General features: G+C 39.0%; 1 protein-coding gene across 1 annotated transcript in view; it reads left to right on the plus strand.

The window, feature by feature from the left end:
- The window catches only part of stpg2 (sperm-tail PG-rich repeat containing 2), a 71,149-nt gene extending 51,613 nt beyond the window's left edge, over positions 1 to 19,536 (plus strand). Inside the window, 3 exon segments of the mRNA XM_061730239.1 lie at positions 9,629 to 9,745; positions 11,233 to 11,348; positions 19,444 to 19,536. Of these exon segments, the coding sequence (XP_061586223.1) occupies positions 9,629 to 9,745; positions 11,233 to 11,348; positions 19,444 to 19,536 (326 nt within the window).
- Positions 19,537 to 19,824: the final 288 nt, after the last annotated feature.

The following is a 19,824-nucleotide window of genomic DNA, read 5'->3' on the forward strand; positions in this document are numbered from 1 at the left end:
AATACATTTTCCAAAAAAAAGGCAGATAAACATGAGATGATTGTACATTTCTAAAGGTTTAACCCAGGTTTTTGTAGAAGATGTACTCACTTTATGCAGTGGAAAAGACGAGCATGAAAACATACGGTTAAAAAAATCCATGATTTTAATTATTAAAAAAAGGATTAGCAAATGCTGTCCATTCTTTGTCCTTTTTATTTTATTTTTTCTTCACTCTACTACTATTTCATTGCACATTAAAAGCATATGGAGTATTCGCTGAATCAGGTTTAAGATAGATAGCAAACTGTATTTAAGTAAACTTGAAAATACTACTGGATACATGTGACTTAATACAGTATGGGGTAAATCCACAAAGAACAGATTGCGCCCGCAAATAGCGCTGTGAATTGCGCCGCATTTGCGCCCGCAATTTGCGCCCGCAATTTGCCCCGCTTTAAGGTCCTATTCCCAAAAGATTTTGCTCTAATGATATACCGGCGCAAACACGCCCATAAAGTTTTGGAGCTGAGTGCAATTTGCCCTTGTCTGAGTAAGTGAGCGGAGCTGTTTCCAATGTTCTCCATTTCTCCATATTTCAGCACACAGATTGGTCCATAATGAAAACTGCAGAAATAAAAAATAAAGCAAGTGAAAATAAAACGCTGTGAGGCGCAAGGGCGCAATTTCCACTGGGAACAGGGGGGGCATGTCCCCCCCCCCACTTTTCAAACTCATGCTTTTGTCTCCCCCCCCCCGTTTTTTTTTTTTTTTTTACAGTTTAAGAACTAACGGTAGGCTCAGCCTGTAAATCCTCAAGACACTGTGCGAAGAGCCCCGTTCCCTCTCCTCCCTCCTCCCTCAGTGCTGTTCAAGGCTGATTTATGGTTCCACGTTAAATCGACGCAGAGCATACGGCTAAGGTTACGCGGCGACGCGCACCGTACAGTGCGCGTCGCCACATCTTTCAGGCCCTTTTTGTGCGCAAGCAAGCTTTATAGATGAGGTCCCAGATAAGGATCTGACGGTAATTCATGTTCTGTGTTTTTGCTACACACACCTACAGGTCAGCTGTTAAACACACACATTCTAGATTTATATGTTTATATGGTGGAATTGTTTGTAATAAAGCAGCCCCTACTGTATGGATGAATCCTGAGCGCCGTCCTGTTATTTTTATTTTTAAATCCGAGATAAGTCCACAACCCCACTTGATCTGAGTGTGTACAGTCATGTCTGACTGTAGATTTCACCTTTAATATCATTCAGTATCACACAGGCTTGAATGATATTGGAGAGAGAGAAACAGAGACAGAGCGGGAGTGAGTTTGCGCGCAGTTAATACACGCTTCGAAAAGACGGTATTTGCTCCACTATTTTTTCGTGTGGCAAATAGCGCTGGCCTTTGTGAATTAGACGCTTTTTGCAATGAGGCTTATTTGCATAGAAAGGGGGCAATTTTGCGCCGAATGTATGAATATTACCTAATTTACATGCATGCAAATGGCACAGGCGCACAATGCCACTATTTGCTTGGCAGCGCAGTTTGTGGTGCAATTCGCCCTTTGCGGGTGCTTTGTGAATTAGACGCTCTCTTTTTTTGTGTCATTTGCACCGGTTTAGCGGCCGCAAAAGCCGCGCAATCCTTTTGTGGATTTACCCCTATGTGTTTTCAGGTAGTGTCTGTTTCTTTATCTGTTTAAATCAGCAGGCAAACCTCAGAGTATAGAGACGTGTAGCCCGATAGAAGCTTTATATATATATATATATATATATATATATATATATATATATATATATATATATATATATACACAGAGTTTCATGTAAAATACTAGAATTTAGATTAATGAAGTCTTTCAGGTGCACCTCCTATCCACGACATTGGAACAATGCTCTGTCCATCAAATCTTATTTGTATTGACCTGCTTTTGAAAGTAACATGTGAGACATTGGATTCTGTTTGTATTTATTCATCAGAGAATAATAGAATCTTCAGCTGATACCTGTAGACCTGTGACAGTTCAAAGAGTAGAGATCATTGTTTAAACACATTTAAAAACGTATTTTCTACTTGTAGATTCGATTATGGGGAGTGAGATGTGATGATGCTGTGGTTTATGTACACTTCCACTGTCCTCTTCTCCACAGTTCTGTTTTCTTTTCCTACTTAAACCTATTTTTTGGGTTTTTTCCGATTTCTAGTCGCCTCCTCACTCCCCTCTGATTATCATGTGCTCCAGGTTCTCTTTTATTTTCTCCCAGTTAATCTCGCTCTCTCTGTCCCACACTAATGCTGATGAAGTGGGCACATTTGTGAGCCAGCTGCATCCAGTGCGCAGGTATACGTCTGCATTCTCTGTCCAAAGTATGAGAGCCAGCTGTGGCCAGCAGCTGTGTGCATAGTACTTTTGTGAGTTTATGTGCAACCATATGCAGATGTGGCCTTGTGCCCACTTTCGCAGCAGCTGTGTGTTTTGTATGTATTTGGTTATGGACAGCTGTTTACTAGCAGGTGATGAATTTAGCAGCCAAATGGCGAGTTGAGCCATAACAATGAGGTGTAGCGTCAGGATTAGCATGGGTGTTCATTCAACCAAATCTGATTTACCACCGTCGGGTGAGTGGTGAGTTTTTTAAATATAATTTTCCTTCAAGATTGATCAACTTCAATTTAACTGGTACTACCTAAAACAATTATAAGGGAGATATGTAAAGTAAGACATGGAATGATAACTATCAGGGTTTAAACTCACTGTGGTTCATAAAAAATGGCACATTTAGTATGATAAAAGATGAGCAAGAAAAAAAAAGAAGGATGGAGTTCAAATTACGGGAAAGTAAGATTAAAACACAAAAGGGTAGGCAAGGACAAAAAGAATAAGTAAAGGAGAATGGTAGATATACAAGACAACAAAACAAGCAGAAAGTTGCAGCTGTCAGCAAACTGTTAGAGCAACTGCTTCCTATAAAGTTTAAGTAGTAACTGAATGGGACCCATATGGTTTCCTTCTGTCATTCCATCTATATAGAGGACCCGTCTAAAAACCTCATTAAAGCCTTATAACACCAGCCTTACCTCCATCACTAAAATCAGACAGATGGTTATCAAGCTCTTTGATGGGACACCAGCTGGACCTATGACACACCGACACACTGGTGACTCTGGGAGGAAAAACAAAAAACAAAAATTTGTTCATGTTTGAAGATGATTCATGTGTTTTCTGTTGCACAGTACGGATGCGTATTGCATTCAATTGGGAAAAAAATAATTTTGCTCTAATTTTTTTTCTATTTTTATGTATTAATTTTTTCCACCCTGTGTTTCGGTAACCCCCCCTCCCTTTTTTTTTCAAGTGAATGCAATACACTTTCATAGCATAGGATAAATTCACAGTCATGGAGAAAAGTAATGACGTGTGACACTTTATTGAAAAAAAAAAGTTAAGTATAAACTAATAAAGTGATGTTGCTTATATGCTGCTGCCGTCTTACAGGTTTCAGTTGGGTTGAGGCATTTGTCGAGCAGTTGACTTAATTTCTTGATGTTTTGCCAGGACGACACCGCTGTGTGAGAAACTGCTGTAGTAGATCACACAACGGTTATTCAACCAAAATCAACAATGGAGTATGGTTTGGTTGTTTTTTTTTTGTTATTGGTGGTGAAAAGCAAAAATTCATGAAGGAAATGCTGCCATGAAGCCACAAAGTTTATCTGTTTGTTACCAGCTTTAGAAATCACAACTTGCTTCACAACTGGCCTACTAATGAACCATGCTGAATAGAAGTGCATTAACATTATTGTTTTAAACAGGAGTTATCAAGATTGTGTTAAAGACTTATACAAAAGTTTGTCTGTGTAAACTGTGAAAACATCCATAAGCTGCCACTTTAACCCACCAACCAACGTGTCACATCAAAATGTCAACTTCATGGATTACCGGTTGACTGGTTACCGGAGTCCAGGCCTTTCAGTAAGACAAAAGCAGTTGCAAACAATCCACACACCTCAGTAAAAGACTGTACTCTGGCAATCCTACTGGAAAGTCCAAGTATGATAAACCCTGAAATTTCAGATCTCAAATGTGAGAATACTACAGACATAGTGGATCACATTTACAAGACCTCACATTTGGACAGATGTCAATTTGCTGGCGTTTGTACAGGTTATATATAGTTGCACCTATTCCCACCAAATCTTTTTAATGATATTGAGGCAGATCCCAACAAAATACTGTTTATGAAAGTGTGGCTTTTAAATTATTAATCATCATCATCATCATCATGATCATCATGATCATCATCATCATCTCACAGTAGAGCAAAGTGCAGCAAAATTAGACTTTAATTTCAAGGTTGTCACACACACACACACACACACACAACCACACACACACACACACACACAGACACACACACACACACACACACACACACACACACACACACACACACACACACACACACACACACACACACACACACACACACACACACACACACACACACACACACACACACTATTGCATCCCATGAGCTTTGCCAGGTTATTAGTCAAAACTGTCACTAAGTTTGCTGCCAGATCATCAGTATTCCTGCCATCAGGTGCACTTGAGTCATCAGCATCAGAGACTGTTAGACAAAATAAAATCAGTCGTGTAAGAAGAAAATTACATCTCACTTGCTGTTTGGACCGCTGTTTCATTTTGACTTTTTCAAAGTTGGCCATGTACTTTGTATCTGTAATCTTAAGAAGCACTTCAATACAATATGAGGTTTATTATAGTGGAAATGCTATTTCAGTGGACTGTGCTGGAAGAAAAACAAAACCATGATTGTAGAATATTTTGCATATTAGGATTGCAGAAGACTGGTTTAAATGGCTAAATTCTCAGTGTTTTGGTTGCTCCTTTTCCAAGAATGAAGAAATGCAAAGAACAGTTGTCTGGTTTTGGAATGGCGGCTGGTTTAAGTCGTTTTTTGTTTATAGATGTCCATGTTTTCTGACTTTTTGCTGTATTCCTCGTTTTATTATAAATATGGTTTTTGAGTCCTATTTGCAGCTGGTGTGAATGATTTACACAATCACCTGGTCATTTGTGGTTACTTCCCTAATTATTTCCTCTGGTTTTCTTTATCCTTTTATCAGAATGAAGCTGGGCTCTGGGTTCATTTTGCACTCTGGATATCCTGGCCTGTATGTTTATTAATAGTTATTTCTTTTATTCTTCATCTACATGCATCCTGCACTTGAACCCTCCCTTACACACAAATAGCTATTTTTTTTGTTTTTTTTCTTCAAGCAACCAGCAACATTTTCAAGGCCGAAGCTTTTAGTTGTGTTTCCAAACTGTCTCAGTTATATATTGGTATCAGCACAAAGTATTAGATGGCACAGTTGCTCTATTTAAAGTTGATTTTCTTCTCTACTGGCAACAGTCACTTAATAAAAAACTGATTTTCTCAGTTAAAAAAAATAAAAAAAAGATACAAATTTATGCTCTAACTTCCTTCCCCTAGTTACTGTTTAGTGTCAGATTTAAAGCGTGACCTGTGCAGACCTGTAAATTATCCTTTTGCACTCTGTTTCCTTTTCATTTCATTTTATGAATGAATGACAGGTATACAAAAGCCTCTTTCACTATAAAACCTTGTTTTTCAACAATTTACAACTTGACTTCATGCACTTTTCACATTTCTCTTAAAAAGAAATGCGGGAACTTTAACATTTGTGCCCATACTGTTATTTACAAGTTTAAACAAGAAATTCCATGAGATTGTTTCAAAAATAAAACATGATACGTGCACAAAAGGATTTCAGGAATCACACATTTCCTGAATTTTTTGACTTAGGAAGCTCAGTGAAATAAATAAGAATATGACACAATGATGGGGGAGATTTTAAACTGGAAACTGCAGCATCAAGGTAATGGTGCTACAAGTGGATCTACAAGCTCTTAAATCAAGAACGTAATTCGTATTCCCCACATTGTTTTTGTTTCATTTAGCTTCATTTTTGTTTAAAAAAAATATATAATAATGTCATGGTGACGAAGGTTATAATGTGGTTGTAGATAATTTTTATTTGTGCAAGTAAATATGATTTAAAGACGAGGTACTAACTTTTGCACATGACAGGAGTGCCTCGCCTGATACACTAAACTGAGCGTATGGTCGTGGGGGCTAATTTTTCTTTCTCCATTTTTAATAAAAGATACTGTCAGTTTTGACATCTGTTGTGGCGCTGGGTTCCCATCAATATTTAATTTCAGCTGTGCTGGGTCCCGAGCTGAATGCGTGCCACAAATATATATCTGTCAACTCCACTATATATGCATTCTAATTTTTCAGCCCGTCAAGGGCAATGTGACAGACAAGTGAAAACATATGTTTGTGTACGTACATGTACTTCTGTGTATGAAGTACTGAGCTGTCTAAATGTCAAGGATTTGCAATTAACTTCAAACCGAGTGTTGTCAATAGGTGATGACTACTGTTGGGAACAGTGGTTCGTTCCCTTTTCAGACATAATTGTGCACCATAGGGCTGTGCCAGATGTGTATTAAATCGACCACAACACACACACACACACACACACACACACACACACACACACACACACACACACACACACACACACACACACACACACACACACACACACACACACACACACACACACACACACACACACACACACACACACACACACACACACACAAAACCAAGAAATTATGAATACCACACCTGCTTTCAGTCACATAGAATCTGGATGTAAATGAATTGTCTCTGTTTGTGTGTGTGTAGGGGGTTGTCTTGTAGTGCGCAGGTTGCGCTCGTCTCTTTTTCCTCCTACTGTGTCTGTAATGAAAAGCTAAATGGCCTGGGTGAGCACTGATTAGAGATGGACGGCTACCTTGGAGAAGAAGGAGAAAACAGCAGTCGCGAGATGACAGCTCTGCTCTGTTCAGGATAAATGGATCATGAGGCTATATTCAGCCTTCAACATCAATTATTCAGTGAGCCACTGATAAGACAAATCAGCAGTAACTGCGATTCTTCAGCAGCACTGGATGAGCAAGTTTCAGAGTGGATTACATCTTTCGCCCAATTAGGGTCAGAATTCCTACAATTGGGTCCATTACATGTTCTTATGTACGAAGTTAGCTCTGTGAAAACGCTCCTGATTATTTGCAGTTTGCCAAGGAAATTATTAATTTCACCATTTGTAGAGGTTATTTTTCTAATATTGCTTGTATATTGGAAAAGGTCACCCATATTTCTGTTACTAGAGACACAGTGTTGTGACAACTGCAAGCTGACATATCTCTGCGTGTGTTCTGCTTTGGCATGTACTGTAGATGATTTGCCTTGTACAGTATGTCCATTCGTATACCGACAGTGCTGCAGGAATAATCATGATTGTCTGAGGGCAGTCTGATGATAAATGAGTGAAAAGGGTTGTTAGGCAGTATTAATGAGTGTCTGTAGCCTATAATGTGAACCCATCACTTGTGTAATAAGGGGTGCGCGCCACCTTTTGGGTGTCTAATTGTGTGTTACATGAAAGTGAAAAGCGGCTCTGCTCTGACCCAACCTTTTCCTCCCATCACCATTTTTCTTAATTTTTCTCGGGATTTAGAAGATATGTGAAGTGTGTCTGTTTTACCTTCAGTTATGACCAGAGGTGGGTAGTAGCGAGTTACATTTACTCTGTTACATTTACTTGAGTAGGTTTTGGGAAATGTTGTACTTTTAGGAGTAGTTTTGAATCACTATACTTTTTACTTTTACTTGAGTAGATTTGTGAAGAAGAAACTGTTACTCTTACTCCGCTACATTAGGCTACGTTGAGCTTGTTACTTTTCTTTTATCCCTTTTGTACGCGTCAATCTCATGACATCACTGAGTGATTCTTTGGGAAAAATGTTAGTTTTTGCATGTTTTGTCACATTTACACAGACTCAAACACACAGAGTTTCTATGAGTTCATGGGCTTGTTCTAGTTCTGCCTGGTTAAAAAAAAGTACAAAGGCTTGACATTTTGTGCTACTTGTGCTTAATTTATTTTTTTATTCTGTTATTATTTTTTATTTATTTTATTATTACAGTACTTGAATTTACTTTAAGATTATTTTAATTTAAGCAATTTTTTATTAAATTATTTTATTGATTTAATTTGCCTGAAGATGATTATTTTGTACTTTTGTCTGTTTGAATGGTTGTGTTAAATAATAAAATAAATCAGACGTTACTCAACAGTTACTCAGTACTTGAGTAGTTTTTTCACAAAGTACTTTTTTACTTTTACTCAAGTAATTATTTTAATGACTACTTTTTACTTCTACTTGAGTCATATTATTCTGAAGTAACAGTACTTTTACTTGAGTACAATTTCTGAGTACTCTACCCACCTCTGGTTATGACCAAGGTTTCCATGTATGGCCAAAAAGGGGGTTGAGCAATTGTATTTTATTGAAATTTAATTTTGTGTACTTGAGATGTCCAAGGTTTTTAAAGTAAGACCTGACCTGAGAAGAGGTCCCATTGGGAAGTTTATCAATGGTAGCAGTGTAGCTCAACACCTGCTTATAAGTGTATCATAATTACACTGCTCACCAGAGTAAAACTTGAGTAACAAAGAAGACAGTACTGGAGTGGTCTGTTTCCTGTCCTGATCTGTTCTCAAGAGAGGAAGTGTGGAGAACTTTGAAATGAGAAAATGATAAACCTGTTCTGATGAGTAATGGTGCAAAATAGAATTGCTTTATTTCTTGGCATCCTTAATGACAGAATACATTATAAAGTTTCAAAATTCTTCCAATTTTGAAGGTGGAATTCATCAGTATGATGATGACCAGATGTCGTCATAACCAAATGTGTTATATTTTGAAACCTAAATGATATTAATGTGGACGTGGCCTAAAACTATTTTCTTTTCTTAGGATTCCCCTCCCTGCGCCTGCTACAATGTTAGACAGGCATTTGAGAAGGTAAATGGTAGAGGTGGGTGCAATTCATTGATGTGCCGATGCATCGCGATGCGTCACATGACGATTTGGAATAGATTAATTAAAAAAAAAAAAAAAAAAAAATTAAGTTATCCTATCCAGATTCCAGACTGAATAAGCTGCTGAATCATTTCATTTTCATGAATGCACATTTCTTATTGTTCACTTGAAATATGGCAGATATGTTCACACTAAATAAATTTGATGGAAGTACATATCTTGTTTACTTGAATTAATGAACTCATTAAATCCAGGGCTTGACCGTTTTCAGTGTTTCCCGCCAATAGAGGGCGCTCTCATGCAAGTGCAGCTTTCCCTGGTCAAAGTTAAGTAAGTCAAAGAGCAAATGTTTACATAGTCATAAAATAAATAATTTTGTGTCTTTGAAAAATACATGTCAAATGTTAAAAAAAAACCTTGTTATTTACTTAATGAGTGTTGTTAGAGGAACTGAGTTAATTGATTGGCTATTTATTTACAAATGTAGCCACAGATGAAGACAAAATCAATCTTGTATGGAAAAAAGCATTAAAAATCACAATAATCGAATCGACAATCGTTATAATCGAAGAATCGAAGAATCGAAGCTCCAATAATCGAAATCGAATCGTGAGGTACCCTTGTTTGCACACCCCTAGTAAATGGTCGCCATTACTTAGAACCACGAAGTGAAGAAGCAAGGAAACGACAAAGCTGCTTCCTCTCTGCTGCGCCGCGAGGTGATAGCTTACTGCAAAGAGATCAAAACATACCAGGTGTTCCTCTCTCTCTCACACACACACACACACACACACACACACACACACACACACACACACACACACACACACACACACACACACACACACACACACACACACACACACACACACACACACACACACACACACACGATTCATTTGTCGAGGTGTCTATCCCCTCTTTAGTTTCATTGTTGAACATTGGGAACAACTGTACAAACTGAACCTTTCACCATTTTGCAGTCAGATTTGCTCCATTTCTGTGGACCGCCATCTCTTTGGGTCTCTAACCTAATATTTACTTCACTTACACTCCCACTGAAAATGCTTTCAAACTTGATAGATTCATTACTTATTTACATCATTTATGATTATCCCCATTTCATTAAGGGACTCAACCCATGAGGCACCCTAACCATTTAACCAAAAACGAATTTGCATATAAATAGATTTGGACTCTTTGCAGAGGTGTGTCTTCTTTGTACACAGACATACAAACTAATTCACCCTCAAGCTGAAACAGATACGTGCACAAAAGCATATAGCATACACATGCACACACACACAAACATGGTATCTTTTGGTCCGATAATGAATTTGCATTCATGAAGAGGCCTGCATTATGGAGCATTAGGGAACATTATATTCCTTATCATTCCGGGTCCCCTGTGATATCATCTCTGATAATGGTAAGAGCATTAAACTGCTCAAAATCTTTGAGGCACACATACACAAGTGAGAGACTGTGACACATAATGCTGTTACACTAGAGGCTGCTCAAGATTTGTATTTGTTTTTAATATGTAAGCCTGTGCAGCCTCATAGGAAGTAAGTAGTTCCACATGTCCAAAGTGCATTAGTATCAGAATACCATTTTCACCACTTCTGGCATTGCAGAGGTCTTTTCCTCCCCTTTAATGGCTTTCTACTCATTCATATTAAATAGATTTACCAGCAAATCTAGTCACTTTGTAGTCAAACACTGGACAGTGCTACACTGAGAATGCATGTATACACATATCTGTGCTATACTCTACCTCTTGTCTTTGCAGTCTGACAGAGCAGCCAGCACCTGTGAGTAAGCTGTTTACACGTCTATTGCACGTGCTCTGGTAGTTCAAAATACAAGGCAAGAGTTCAGCTGTGGGCTGTGAATTATAGTCGAATAACCAGAGGCCAGATCATAGTATTTTAGACAGCACAAGAATCTTTATTACATAGAAAGATGGATTCCTTGTTGATGCATTTCTTTTAGTCTTCTACACCTTGAACAAAGGCTCCCAATGAGTCATATTGCTAAAGGAAATACCGTAAAGCTTTTTCCATTAGCATCACAGCATAACCATCTTAACGTGTAGAATTTCCCTTTTCAAACTACGCATACCTCTTTGTGTATTTGAACATATGGTAGTAATCCTTTACCGTTAAAGCAGCAAACACTGACACTGTGGTTGAAATCTTTTTATATTTTTTGTGATTAAGTGTGTTTCTGTGTTCATCAGGGCCGGCCCAGTACAACCCCAGTTGGAAATCCTCCCCAAACATGAGTGTGATGTGCTCCAGAGAAGATCGATTCAAAAGCTTCAAGAACGCCAACCCTGGACCCAGCACTTATCAGGTAACGGCTCTATTGATCTCACTCTATCGATAAAATAATAAAATATTTTACTCCCCTTAGACAGTACGATGTTTATATTAACATTCAGTATTAACAACTAAGAAACATGTACAGAGCTATCCAATAACATCATTAGATTAGATTAGATATTCTTTTATTCATCCCTCAGTGGGGAAATTCAAGTTAAGCAGCAGCAGTACACACAACACACACATTCATACACATACAGAAAAAAAGGATCAAAAAGTAAAAAATATATAATTAAAAAATATATACAGTATATACATCTGTTTTGTGCAAAAGATGCAATAGCCTCTGTTTGATGCTATTGATGTTTAAATCCTTTGAGAATCGGTCGTATTTCCCTGGGTGTCCTTGACCTGTGCAAGATACAATTCATTCTCTGTAAAGAAGAGAAACATGCAAATAATTTAAATGTTTATGTGCTCTTATAAATTCTCCATGAGAACAACGCAGTACTGGTTGATGCTTTTTCTTCATGGAGACATCTTTTCATGTTGTAGGCAATTTTTAGTTGTTGTCAATTGACCTGCCTGATTAAAGTACACTGAGATGAGTGAGTGCATTTTTATGAAATTTTATATTGTGGAATTTTCAGGTGACTAAAGTAGGATTTAATCAGAAAGATACTGTGTAAAGATGCATGCCGAGCCACAGATAATGACAATCATAAGAAACGTGGACCAAACAATACTACACGAAGAGCTGGGGATTGTGCAGGGTATAAGTAGGCAGGAGAACAGATAATACGGATGAGGGTGACGAGGGCACAGGTGCCCTCAATAATTAATAAAGTAATAAATACTTTATTAATTATTAATAATTGTCGAAGGACAATTATTAATAACTCTCTTGATAACCTAAAACAGCGCCCCTCTGTGGCACAACAAGTCCATGTGCAGAACTAAGGAATGCTGGGAGTTGTAGTGTCAGGACCGTTGATCAGAAGGCTGGTGACGCTGACCGAGGTAGCGTGGGAGGAGCGGGCATGTCAGGAATGCAACTACCATAGTCTACTGACAGAGAAACTATTTGGTTGAAGCATCATGAAGTTATAATGAAGCCTAAGCAGAGCTTGATCTGTGTCAATTTTAGATTTATGTGTTTTTTTAAATTGTTTTCTCTATGCTGACTTACACTGGTGAACATTTTATGGATTGTGTTGTTGTCTTAAGTTTATTCTGTCTGCCAAGAGCCAAAAGTAAATGTAAGAATCCCTTTAAAAAGAAATTGTCCACATAGTCGTTTATAAAAGCACTTCGATTTGCCTGGGCTTTGTCCCTGTTTCTTAAACTTTTTTCAAATACATGCTAACAATGAAACATCAAAATCCCTGTTTTAATACATCAAAAAATATCTCTCTAAATTTGGGAATATAATAGAATAATATCTTCCACTCTTCCACTCTAGACTAAGTGGAGGCTAATCATATTGTAGAAATTCAATCCCTTCTAGTATGCTGCAAACCTCAGTGCCTTAATGAATAAAAGTGGCTTGCTAATACAACGATAAGGGTAAGACACTTGAGTCTTCACCTGGGTCAATGAGTAGGTTTGTCTTTTCACGTCACAACTCCAGAGTAGCTGTGTACTAACACAGCAAGAGGCTTCAGATTCAGAAATCTGCTTGTGTAATGAGAACAACCAAAAGAGAATAGTCCAGTAGTACAGCCCAGTCTAGAATTTTACAGAAAAAAAAGCACACAAGTAATATGTGGAGCATATCAGGCACACACACTCAGCAGGTAATAGGAGAAAGGAGGAAAAGGTGAAGTGGGTATTTCTGACTCGGGCTGACCAAAGGTCAAAGTTCAACAAGTATTAATCTCTCTCAAAAGAGAGCCTTCGCTGTGTTCTACTTAGTCATAAAATAAGCTATGGGTTCTCTTCTCTTGCTTAGAAATGCACACACTTATATCAATATGCTGCCTGATATAATCAGTGGAGCAGCAGACCACATCCATCCATCCATCCATCCATCCATCCATCCATCCATCCATCCATCCATCCATCCATCCATCCATCCATCCATCCATCCATCCATCCATCCATCCATCCATCCATCCATCCATCCATCCATCCATCCATCCATCCATCCATCCATCCATCCATCCATCCATCCATCCATCCATCCCAGGAGTTTGCACAAACATGCTTCTTTTTTCATAACCTTAAACCATCAGAGCAGTGACATTACACCAATGCCAATGTCACTTTTAGTCAATATGGCTACAGTTCGCAGCAACTAAAGTTGTTTTCATTTGGTGTAATAATGGGAAAAACATGGCTGTGAAACAATTAAGCCCCCCTGAGACCAAATGTAAACATTAAACACGTTTCTGTAAAGGGTGGCGATTTGCACCATCGTGGATTTTCCCTCAGCTGGGGTGATCACAAAAACTGAAAAATGATTTCTTATTGACTGCATTGTTACTGTTATCCCTCAACATGGTAGCCTACCATAAGCTGTTTATGCAATTTTGATAGCTGTATTGGTAATTTTGTAATATCATAGTCAGATTTGAACTAATTAATTCATTTAATTAATAACTCTAATTCAGAAGCTGGAAACCTATTTTTTTATCCCTGTGTGACTTCAGTGTATGCATTTCATGTAATTTTCGAAAGCCACACTCAGTATATCTTACTTTGAAAAGATATGATCATTGATTATGTTCAAATGGACATAATTAGTCTTTCTACCGTAGTATTTGTCAGTTGACTGACCAATTATTCATCACTGACCAGTTATGTCATTTTGGCAGATTTGAAAATGGGCACTATAATGTTATGTGATAATGTATGCACTTATACTGTAATACCCACACATAGACCACCTCTGGCAGACCCCTTTGTACAGTTGAGTAGTGTATTTTAAGCAACTTTTTTGCGCTTTGATCAATTATTCATTTCCACATTATTTAGCAGGCAGCTGAGTGTCATCGTTGTATAGTAAACTGACTGAAAAGGGGGGCTGATGTGGTAGTAGATAGACAAGGCAAGTACATACAGTATAAAGACTATCAGCCAGCATCAGCATTATAAGCGGCAACAAAATGGTAGAAGGGAGGTCATGGAGAATTATTGAGTTTTCTGGGAGTAGGATCTCCTTTGACAAAGGAAACAAAATGGAAAATCATCTGCAATATCTGCAGAAAATATTTTATGAGCAATAAATGTGTCTGATGGTGCCTCATGATGCAGAATGTGGCACTGAATGACCATAAAAATAATCACATCTACATTAAAGCATAGTGGTCAACAAAAATATTGCAATAAAAAACAAAAACTAAATATAAATGAGGGATAAAAAATAAATTGTACTGGAATTTAAATGAACTTGCTTGTCAAACAGGGACAGAGGAAAACACCATTGCAGCCTGAAGACTGACCTACTGAGGAAATCAAACTCTACAGTATCTTACTAAAAAGTAGTCTAATCATTCTTTTTCCTTCGTCAGTTTCTGAAAAGTTTGAAATAACTCAACAATCAAAAGTCTTCTTCTTTGGACTTATGGTTACCTGGACAAAGGCAGTGCTGTTTGCATGATTAATCAGTATTATCTGCTTTATATACCATGTGGCTTGTACAGTCTCTGTGTGGCATGTATGCCTTATGTGTGTTGTGGGAAAAAAATTTAATCTCTTGTGTCCTTTTAACTTGCATAGTTGTTCACGTTGCACTGAGTAACATAATCGCTGCCGCCAATCACCAACCTGCATAGATCCCCTTTTTCTTCTTCCATCTTTGACCTAGTGAAACATCCCATAATCTCCTTCATCATTGCCATGCCAATGATGTTGTCACTTCCAAAGGCTCTTCCCCATCTCCACGACCTCATGGGTAACCCTGAGGGTGACCTGGAGTTGAACCTGCAACCCTTTTCCCATTAGGATCAATACTGAGATCTGAGCAGCCCCGCCTATCTGCCTAAATCCTTCTGTGGCAGCTCTAGCATATTGATGTGTGTACGTGCACTGTGAGGTTAGCGGGACATAGTGAGGGAAGATAGAAAGAAAGCCACAAAGAAAGTTCTTTGATATCATCGAGGGGCCAGAATCTTCAGGCGCTACTTTGGGAGGGGGGTTTGTGGATTAAGTTTGTTCGCATGCAGCACATGTATCCATGCATTTTCCCTTGAGTGAAAAAAGACATAATCAAATATTTTACTTGGCTTTTTTAATTTATTCTTTTTTGTGTGAGGTGATTTTAAGGACATACTTTGAAGTTTATATCGTTTTTTTGTAGATTTTTTTTTTGTTTTTCCACATTTATCTTGTTAAGAACAGGGACCAGTAACCACGTAATTTGTGTGACTTGTGTTTTGGGTATCTTCATTTATTCACTGGCTATGTTCAGACTGCAAGCCAGCAAGCAAGAGGAAGAAATCAGATTAAATGAATGAGTCTAAGCAGCACAAATGATATCAAATCTTATTTTTTCAAAACAGACTTGGGTTAATATGTGGTTTTAAATCTGATACAGAGCTGATGTTTTGCAGTGTTTCAGTCTGATCTCTCATATTGCAATTCATCTGACTTTTACATCACCTGGGTCACCATGGATGAGGGTCTTAGCATAAGAGTCTTGTTGAAAGGTGCTGACGGATTTAGTCCAAGGCATGCCTTGACATCCTGAAATCTTGAATTAAATGTGTTTGTTTGAAGCCACTCATGTTCCACAATTCCACCACTCCTGTCTCCAACTGCCTCCATTCATATCCCTGTATAGATGTAGCACCCACTCCCCAAAAGGTGGCCAGTGGTGCTTTTCCACCTTGATTCTTTTAACATATTGTATTTGTTTTGAGGCCATTTGGGGTTTTTAATTAAATCTTTCTGACTATAGATTCATGGAACTATAAGAGCCTATTCCTTTAAGACTTGACAGCCAACTTCAACACGGTGGATCATCTCTGTTGTTATTATTAGGACCCGAGGACTTACAGTGCGAAGGCCCTATTGTATCTGTAGGAATTTTTTTTTCCTCTTTTTTTTTTTTTTTTCTCGTTATTTTTATTTTTCCGACGAAATGAGGGCTTTTTGCCCCCCTAAACGTGCCCCAAAAGTCACCAAATTTTGCACACAAGCCAGGGCTGGCGATGCAAATTACTTTTCTCAGTCAAAAGCGTTACCGTGGTGACGATAGACGCCAAAAAGCGTGTCCCCCCTTCATCTGATTGGTCCATATTTGATAGTTCCTACTTTCTGCAATAACTTTTGAATGGTTTGACATAAAGACTCGTGGGTGGTGTCATCGGACATGGTTTTGAGTCCTTGAACATAATTGGTGCAAATTAGCCCCGCCCCTTCTTCTGATTGGTCAATATTTGATAGTCCCTATTCTCTGCCATAACTTTTGAACAGGTTGTGATAAAGACATGTGGGTGGTGTCATTCGGTGTCACTCGGTATTGAGTACTTGACCTTCATTGGGCTGAATTAGCCCCGCCCCTTCTTCTGATATATGATAGTTCCTACTTTCTGCCATAACTTTTGAATGGTTTGATATAGAGAGTAGTGGGTGGTGTCATCCGCTAAATGTCCAGGCCTGAAGACATCTACATGCAAGTCATACGAGCGCTTCCACTGCAGCAACGTGCACAAGGGCGCAAGGGCCTGTTCATCGCTACTTGCAGCTTTAATTCACCTTGTACCTTGCTCAGATAACTTTTTGTGTTATTCTAAACAATTTGAGATCCTCTTATGCTCCATTGTCATGTTTTTTGTGTTTTTTTTTTTTTGTCTCGATTTTTTTCCCCATTATATCACCCAGTGCTTAAAGGAGCCGCCTGTAAGAAATGGCCAAAACTGGTACTGCAGTCACTTTCAAAATATTGTTGAGCGGCGTGTACCCTCCCCCTCCTCCCCCCGACCAGAGGTTGCCAGGTAGGCTGCAGAATGCAGCAGGAACGTAGGCTGCCATGGCTGCGATAATTAGAGCCGAGCTGGCAACCCGGATGCCGAAACAATACTGACTTTGTGATTGGGAGATAGGTGGAGGGTGGAGCTTCAGAAACAATACTGACTTGGTGATTGGGAGATAGGTGGAGGGTGGAGCTTCAGAAACAATACTGACTTGGTGATTGGGAGATAGGTGGAGGGTGGAGCTTCAGGCCAAAACAAAAAATGACAACATAAACATCAGTTGAGGGCTGCAACTCCTCTTTTTAAACTGGAATATCCTGGCTTGAGTGCTGTTGTCAGTGACATAAGTATTTGAAATGAACATGATTTTTAAATGTCTGTTGACATATCAGGGTCATTTTATGATTCGTTTTATTATTGCTCTTACATACAGCTCCTTTAAGTGACAGTCCTGGGCATTGCCATCCTCTACCAGCCCCGGGAGGGCCTTACACTGAGCTCAGGTCTCCTCCTTAACCTGAGGAGTGAGCAGGCCGCTTCTTTTCACCAGACACGATGGGGTTTCTCCGGCCGGACGTAGCGTGTGGAAGGATCACGTTATTCTGGCCGGATCCTCCCACCCCATCTGGTGACCCGGCTGGCAGGTTGGGGCATGTATAGCCCAGGGCTGTTGCATGTTTTTGTGAGGGTAGCTCACATTAGCTACCCAAGGGAACACGGGGAGAACATGCAAACTCCACACAGAAAGGCCCTTTCACCAACCCCACCCAGGGTGTGGGCGCTAAGTCATGGGGGAACTTAACAAGCATTCAGCACCCACAGCGTCCCCGGCGGGAGACGGCTGCACTACCAGCTGCGCCACTGTGCCCCTACCATTGTCCATTGTCATGTTTTGTACTGCAGGGCTCAATACTTGGGCTTTGGCTGTTATCTATGGATCTGTTGCCCCTTCTTTTCATTCTTAGAAGGCAGAAAATTACTTTCTATTATTATGCAGATGATTGTCAGGTTTATGTGCCCATAAAATGAAGGAATGCCTACTCCATATGAGCTTTAACTTATTTTGGTCAGTGGTTGTTGTTTTTAAAGTGCTTTATAGATGAAGTTGGCTTGGCTGGCTTGGCTTGGTTTGGCTTAATGTTCTTCTGTGCATGTGGGTAATTTCTGGCAGTGGCCAGTTCACACTGGAGTCTGACATAGATCTCATTTAAACTATAATGTGAACAGTATCACAAAAACATCAGATATCAGCAGTAAGACCTGCAGCCTGAAGGTAGCCATAATAACCACTGATCCTGCACGAGATTTTCACAGAGGCCCTCTTGATGACATGCTGAACAGCTGCTCAATTATAGTCTCCAATTGCTTTTGCTGTGTCCCAGCCGTCTGTATGGCCCATTCTTTCTTTATCTGTTTCTTTGCTCCACTTTTCCAGTGTTTGTAATATGCGGCATATACAACGGTTTGGCAAAGAGCAAAGGAAAGACTGGGGTAGTGCCGATGAGCTGATGATACGGAGGCGTGGGTAATGATTGCCAGTCAGCAGAAAGGACCATGCCCACATTCACACACAGGCACAGGAATCTCAGTTTCCTCATTTAAACATGCATGATTACTCTCCATGACTCATTTCCATGCGTCTCAGTCCCTTTAACTAGTCATGTGACCAGAGGAACTCGAGGAATATTTAATATTCATTTGAAAATTGAGACATCCTTACTCCTTAGCACTCACCATTAACAAAACCAAATCAAATATGAAATGAAACAGCTGCATTATCTAAGCATTGTTTTGTTGCATCTGATTGCTCTAGTTTAATCATGAATACACAAGAGCCGATGGTTGAAGTACTAAGGGAGGGTAAAATAAAAGGTTTATGATGCTTCAGATGAACGTGTCCGTCATAGGAATGATCACACTTAAAAAAAAAACGTATATGAGGACAAACATAGATTATCATTAATCTAGCTATAGGTCAACATGATCAGTGATGTAGTATTGCTGCTAGAAAAGAAACGTTTATTTTTGTTGACTTCCATGTGCTGTTAATATTTTAATATAACCTTTAATCTATATTTTTTGTTTTTTTATTGTTTGAATCTTTTAAAGCATTATATGTAAATTGATGTGACTTTGGTTTGTCATTCCATAATACTTTTATTATCGTTTCCAACATCCATTATCGCTACTGTGTTTGTGTCACTCCAGTTGAGTTCAGGTATTATGAATACTTTACTGAAGGACACATTCAATGAAAGGCATGTCCCCACTGATGCCCCCCGTTCGCCCCTGGGCCTTTAACAGCCCTCAAGGGCATTCATGTTGTCAGACACCACACCATCATTGCCGCCAACGCTTCGAGGAGCTCGATCTGGGTCAAAGTTCAGGAGTGTAAGGTGAGTGGGGTAAAAGGTTCAGTCATAAAGCCATCACATTTCAATTCAAATTCTGGGGAAAGCTGATTTTTCATGAATATTTATGGTCATATCCATATCTGTGGAATGTATAATAGACAACGAGTCAACTTATGGAATTGAACCTTTTCTATGTTTATTAATTAAATAACAGAAATGTGATGAGATGTAGATA

Source organism: Cololabis saira, chromosome 9 (assembly GCF_033807715.1).
Source record: "Cololabis saira isolate AMF1-May2022 chromosome 9, fColSai1.1, whole genome shotgun sequence".
Classification (NCBI taxonomy): domain Eukaryota; kingdom Metazoa; phylum Chordata; class Actinopteri; order Beloniformes; family Belonidae; genus Cololabis; species Cololabis saira.